Source organism: Solea solea, chromosome 13 (genome assembly GCF_958295425.1).
Source record: "Solea solea chromosome 13, fSolSol10.1, whole genome shotgun sequence".
NCBI lineage: Eukaryota > Metazoa > Chordata > Actinopteri > Pleuronectiformes > Soleidae > Solea > Solea solea.
The window spans coordinates 15,880,999-15,887,551 of record NC_081146.1 but is presented as its reverse complement, the minus strand read 5'-3'; the positions used below and the strand labels follow the sequence as shown (position 1 = coordinate 15,887,551).

Sequence of the window (6,553 nt, the reverse complement as noted above, 5' to 3'; positions counted from 1 at the left end):
CTGTACTAGATTTGACAGCAGCCTCAATGACACCCTCAGTTTGAGCTTGAGAGACATGGCTTCCTTTTGTGTTGCACATGGTTTTCATTTAATTACATTTGAATCAACAAAGCTTTTGTAGTAGCAGAAAAAAACCTTTATATTTAGTCTGTTAGACTATACAAGCAAAAATGTTTTCCACTTCAATGTGTACTGAAATCTGTAGATTAACTGATGAACATAGATCTCTCAGAGAGTGAGAGATAAAATTCATTCTTTAAATTAATAAATCACACTCCTTTCAATAAACAGTTTTATTTACAAAAAGAGGAAAATCCTGTTTTCGCCTCATTTTGTTAAGATCGCGTCCTACAACAGGGGGTTTCAAAGTATTTTACACCTGTGTTCTTTAAGTTCAGACCTGGAAACACTCACTCGCTCTATAGCTTTGTCCATGTTGTGTGATGGGATGCCTAGAGCTCGCTCCCTGTGCATTGGTAAATACACTGTAATCTGATATGGCAACACAGAGAGAGACAAAACAGGAACACATGAATCAGAATTAACAGCATGCTGGTGTGCAGCTGCAACATCTCCAGTCTTGACAGACCAATGGCAGTTGGTTGAGGAGGAGGGATGAAAAGAAGAGGGAGGAAATGAAGGGGAGGGGAGATCAAGAGTCATCACATTGCAAAAAAAAAAAGAAAGTACATTTTCTTCTATCTGCTTCACATGGACACATTAGCAGTCGTTGAGTAGAGAAGTAGACCTGGCTTTACTTGAAGCCAGAGTCCGAGTCCTGCTGCTTTCTTGATTAAAATGCCCACTTTTTCAAATTTCATCCCGTCACCTCTAAAAATAAACACAAATGCAAATGAATTAAGATCAATATATATATATTGTTAATTCCCTCAAATCAGAGAAGAAGAAAAAAAACGTGAAGAAGCGAGCATTTTAACCCGAGTCAACAGCTGTGCGGCCGTTAGTTGTTCAGAGCTAAGGAGGAGGATGGAGCCACCTCCTCTCATTCATCACCCAGGCGGAAGCCTTGGCCCCAGTTGTGACGTCCTCCGAAACCACCACCACCCCCTCCCCCTCCTCCACCTCCTCCTCCTCCTCCTCCTCCTCCTCCTGCCTGCTCCTGGGCAGCTGGTCTCCTGCTGGGAGGGACTCCAAAGCCCGACACCCCTCCCCTCCTGTTAGGGAAAAACCGATATCTGCAACAAACAGGGAGAGACGAGTACACAAATGTGAGATGAAGTTTAAAAATTGAATATTTTCAATTTAGAGCCGTTGTTGAATGCAGGAATTTCAGCACCCCAATTTGAGTTTTCACCTACAATTTTTGTGAATTTTAATAATAATGTGCTTAAATATTTCTTCAGTTTTTTCATAAAACAGTGCATTCGAAATTCATAGATAACAATAATAATCCATGAAATAAAAGCATTAAAAATATAGAGCCTCTACATACTGGTATATTAACCATTACAGAAACATAAACGATTATTTTGATAATTACCAATGCTGTAGATTTAGGGCAGTTGTGACATAAATTTGGTCGAATAAATTTGTTAAGGATTAATGAATAACAAATTCAAAGCACATGCAGCAACAAATGCACAGATGGTTCTGATAGGAGATAAAAAGGGAACAGTTTGGTTCGTTAACTTCACTCTCTCCTCTGTATTTAGATGTTAAATCAGTGGTTTGGTGACAGATGTTTAAACCTTGTCTAATCACTGGGGCTATAGGTGGCAATCACGGTGTGAGGGTAAATGAGACAGTCGAACAAAAGAGCTGAACTCAATTCCCACCTTTCTGACAAATACTGCGATTGTTATATATTCTTAGTCAAGCTCTAGTTTAATATTCACTGTGTTAAAGATTGTCTACGAAACACACTGAAAATAACTACCACTCTATGACCTAAAGATTTGAAATGTTTCTTGGATCACATTTTTCAATTTGCACAGCACTTAGAACAAGGAAACAAGATTAATTGATTCCAACCTTTAAGTCAACGCCATAACACAGTTAAAACATCACAATACGTGTAAGGTTTTCAAATAAAAAGATTAAAATATTGGCCTTTGTCAAATCTACAAGGTAAATGTGATTTCTTTTATCATGAATTTGGCCTAGGTAAAATAAAAAAAGGTTTGGGAAAAAAAACTTACAAGAACTCTGGTGTGGAGAGAAGGGAGCGTCCTCCCAGGTCCATTGGGTATTTGAACATGAGGAAGAAGTAGAGGTGACCCACTAAATTCCCCGTCAGTTCATTCACAAATCTGTGCAGGAACAGCAAATAACACATTAATAGTGTTACATGTATAGAGTTTTAACATTTGCAACATAAAAACAGCCTGCTTTTCAGGCTGTTGCCCTAAACACAAGAAATGAAAAAAAATGTATAATGTGTTAAAGAGGTAACTATGTTAATGTGAATTTAATGTCACTGATTAAATATTGTTACTTACGAGCCTCCAATGATGAAGTTGAAGCCCAAGATGACCCAGGGTAGATAATGCGCCTATGATAGAGCATGAGAAATATTAGTTACAGCCTTTGAATTCAGGTAGAAAACCTTTATGTGGCATAATAATGACACATAACAATGTTCTGGTAGTAATATGATATATGAGCGTCTTTAGAAATGTATTGAGTCACAGTGGGAAACCTTAAATACCTTGAATCGTGTTCCGAACCAGAAGGACACGATCACGTCTTTATTGAACTGCGCCCAGACGTACAACACCGACATGATCAGCGGGATCATGAGTAGCTGAAAACACAAGCAGACACAAAGCATCAACAACGCAACTCTGTCTGAAACTAAAAGAGCAGTTTTTATGTGAGTCACTTATTAGGTCTGTTTATTGTTAGACGTTAGAAGTGTCCCTACAGAAAACAAAAAGATAGTTTTTTGATTTCACATACAGTCAGTCACATGAGTAATTGGACAGTTACACAACTTTTGCACCACCACAATGGATTTGACCTGAATAAATCAAGATGTGATCTCACTTTTAGCTTTAATTCAAGGGGTTGAACCAACCATTTTTTCACAGTCCCCCTCCATTTTCAGATTCTCAGAAATGGTTTGTGGTTTTTCAAGCTTGAATAAAAACATTTGACTGCCTGAAATCTGGAACTCATGGAAATCCCCAAATGCTTTATCTGCCCTCATCACATTCATGAACATCACTTTGTATCAAAGCTTATAACCAACTTCAATCTGAAACTTAAATGTCTTAAACTGCTTGCTCATTTTCAGCTTTTACTGAACAAATGCCCACGATCGGACTGCAACCAATATAGAAGAACCTGCTTTTGTTTTCTAGGACAGTGTTTTTATGATTGCCTTTACATTTGCTTAATGTCTTTGCTCATGCTCAGCATCTTTAGAAATGAGGGTCTCCCTCAGTTGACTGGTAAAGGTCAATATTAGAAATTCAGTGATCACATGTGCAGCAGCAAAAATACAAAAGTTTAGTTTTTACTCTGTTAACAGGACAGGATAGGAAAAACCAGAGCTAATCACAAGGTTTACTGCTAGCTCTTTATTATTACTGAATACTGTTTACTGATGACTGATGATCATTATAAAAGAACCAAAATTAAACTACATTTATGGATTCATAATAACAAAACACGTCAGATAACTATTGTGATACCATGATTTAAGTTGTGATATAAATTCAGAGAGAAGAAGAGTCTCACCCGCATGTCCATCAGCATCCCCGTTATCTACAGACAAGAGTCAAGGACAGTACCATGGCAAAGCAATCACAGCTGGAGCCTTAAGATAAGAGCAGCTGGAGACTGGAGAGTTTCCAGTTTAAATCCCTACACCAGCCTTCTACCACCCACCATCTCTGCCTCTTTGAACGAGGTGTCCGACTTTGGCAAATCAGATATGACCTCTCATATGACTTGATTTGAAAAATAATTTCCATTATTAGCCTAAGGGGATAAAAAGCGACCATATATTTTTGAATGGGGTTTAAGGAAGGCAATCTTTTCCTGAAATACGACATGTAAATTTAAGTAATGTCCGTTTATAAAAAAAAATAAATAAATCAAGACAAGCAGTAGGAGCTTGAACTTCTGACTAAACGGCACAGCACCGCTGAGATGTGGGCCAGGCTGCACTGCCGGTGCTGCATGTGACCTAGATTAGGTTTCTCTGCTCTGCAGGGGGAGACTGACACTGGGCCACTGGCACAGAGCCACACTGACATGGCACACGGTGCTGCAGAGGCAGAGGGAGGGAGAGAGAAATGCAGAGGGCAAAGAAAGCAAAGGCAAAAACAGGGATGTAATGAGTTACTTAGACACTGAAGGAAACTATTTACTGTAGGTTGATCTATCTCTTAAAGAGAGGGAGTTCATGATGCAAGTACAAAGGATACAACAATACAGATCCAGTTGAAGAGAAGCATGAAGACATAGTCTGCAGGTCTGCCATCAAACGCCCCTGCCAAACAATACAAACAGAAACATAAGCATGACAGGAAGCGTATTTAATGTGCCTGCATGTGTTAAACCCACCGAGGCCAGTCATCTCACCTGTTTCTAGCCGAGTGGAGTAGTGGTAGAGGAAATACAGGTTAACCATGTACAGGAACCCTGTATTCGGGGATATTGGGAAAAACAAGGTGGCTGTCACTGGTCTCCAAAGCTGAAACAAACAAAAAGAGATGTTAATCTCATAGAAATTACAGTAGAAATATGTCACAAATACTAATAAAGACATTACATTAAGTTTAGCAACTGCACTTGATTGTGGAAAGTCTAAAATGCCTTCCAGAGGGAAGCAGTTCAAACTGGGAGAACAATGGATGAGACAGATCACTTGTTATGTCAGGAGCTTTCTTTTGAGTCGGGTTTTTCTAAGAGACATTCATATTCTGCCTCCTCACCATTGTACATCTTCATACCTCAGGTAGCTGAAAGTAACACACAGTTAAAATGTTGCCTGAGGGGTTGTTTTACGACAAAAAAAGATATTTTATAATTACTCCAAAACACTGTTAAAGTAACTGCTCCATATTGCGGGAGACAGCATCCCAATACACATACAAACAAACCAAGAGTGCATTTCTCACACTGTGGAGTGATGTCCAAAAACATGCAATATGGGGATTAGGCAAATTTGACACTCTAAATTGCCATAGATGTGAGTGGATGGTTGTTCGTCTCTATGTGACCCTGTGGTGGACTGGCGATCTGTCTAGGATGTACCCTTGCCTATTGCACTGTCAGCTGAGATTGGCACAGCATCCCCTGTGACCCTCATGTGGAGGATAGATAAATGGATGTTAATGTGTTGAAAAAGAAAGACACTGGTCTAGAACTAACAGTGATGTATTTGAGGGAAAAAATTAGCAAAAACCTGAAAGAGTTATTCAAGGGGAGTTAATATAGCATTTATCTAGTAAGTGAATAAAGGGCGCAAACGTTCTGTTCAAGTCAAAGCTAGCAAGTCTTCCACAATCAAGCTTAAAATATGTTTTAATAATTAAAACAAGCTCTCAGATTCGTCAACGTTGATCATTTCTGGTTTATTTACTCCATATAACATAGAAATCATTAAAACGGAATACATTTTTTTTAAGACATTTGAGAACGTTGTTATTTCCAGGTTTGGGAAGACACTGATCAACATTTTTCAACATTTTCTGATATTATGACTAAACAAGTATTCGGTTAATGGAGAAAGTAATCGACACGTTAATCGATTATGAAAGTAACCCTAGATCAGATTCTGCTAGTAGACTGTGTATGACGGGGCTTCCTCTGAAAATAGACTGAGAGCAGGATCTCTGTCTCTGATCTTGTCTCAGACTTATAGTAGTGACACTGATCCAGTTCCAGCTCCAGCTCACTAGCCTAAACCCTCTGACTCAAGTATCTTACCACACGGAAGTTATGTAGATAGAGGATGACCACTGTTACTAAATAAAGCAACATTTTGACAACAACCGGAAGTCATGTCCTCCAACGTCTCGCCCTCTCATTGGCTACCATCACACACAGCTAACAGGCCTGCTCAATGAGCCCTGCTAGCCAGCTGCTAACTAACCTAGCACATCCACTTTTATTGACTCCACATACTCAGGTGAATAGAGCCGAGAGGAAAATACTTACATGGAATCTGGTAAAGACCAACTCCGGGATAAGAATGAGGTGCCATAAGTCAATCAAACCTAGTTTCCCAATTAAGGGAACAACAATCGAGGCTGCAAACCATGACCGGGTGATTAAAGGGATGCTTCTGAACCAGTCCCCAATATCTGACATCTTTCCATAGGGTTTCTGTCCACGAATAATCCACAAACAATAGCCCTTCTCTGAAGATGGGCCGGTCCCCCCCACAAAATTGCGACCCCTGGATACCTTAATATGACAACTGCCCTAGTGCTAAGTTTACATGACGTGGCTAATCACAGACAGCTAGCTTCGCACATGATAAAGTTCGGGAAGGAAGGACACGTGTGTCCGGTTTAGTTTTTTCAAAATAAAACTAGAATGTGCATTTTCCCGAGAAAATGTTGCCTGAAATCTGGCT

The 6,553-nt window shown here is 39.5% G+C and overlaps 1 protein-coding gene across 1 annotated transcript; it reads right to left on the bottom strand.

Annotated features, from left to right (window-relative positions):
• Nucleotides 1–275: 275 nt before the first annotated feature.
• derl1 (derlin 1) lies at nucleotides 276–6,455 on the bottom strand. Its single transcript, XM_058647235.1, has 8 exons — nucleotides 6,133–6,455; nucleotides 4,552–4,663; nucleotides 4,395–4,459; nucleotides 3,703–3,729; nucleotides 2,669–2,764; nucleotides 2,460–2,512; nucleotides 2,160–2,270; nucleotides 276–1,196 (listed from the first exon to the last, which is right to left on the bottom strand). Exons 1-8 carry the CDS (start codon nucleotides 6,283–6,285, stop codon nucleotides 1,004–1,006), a joined length of 810 nt encoding a protein of 269 aa, XP_058503218.1. The 5' UTR covers nucleotides 6,286–6,455; the 3' UTR covers nucleotides 276–1,003.
• Nucleotides 6,456–6,553: the final 98 nt, after the last annotated feature.

What these genes read in the sequence shown, in the direction of transcription:
- derl1 (XM_058647235.1), bottom strand. Translation starts at nt 6,285, where the DNA reads ATGTCAGATATTGGGGACTGGTTCAGAAGCATCCCTTTAATCACCCGG. An exon ending in AACTTCATCATTGGAGGCTC is followed by an intron (nt 2,271 to 2,459) that starts GTAAGTAACAAT and finishes GTTCCTGCACAG; the next exon opens with ATTTGTGAATGAACTGACGG. An exon ending in CTCTCCACACCAGAGTTCTT is followed by an intron (nt 1,197 to 2,159) that starts GTAAGTTTTTTT and finishes TGTTTGTTGCAG; the next exon opens with ATATCGGTTTTTCCCTAACA.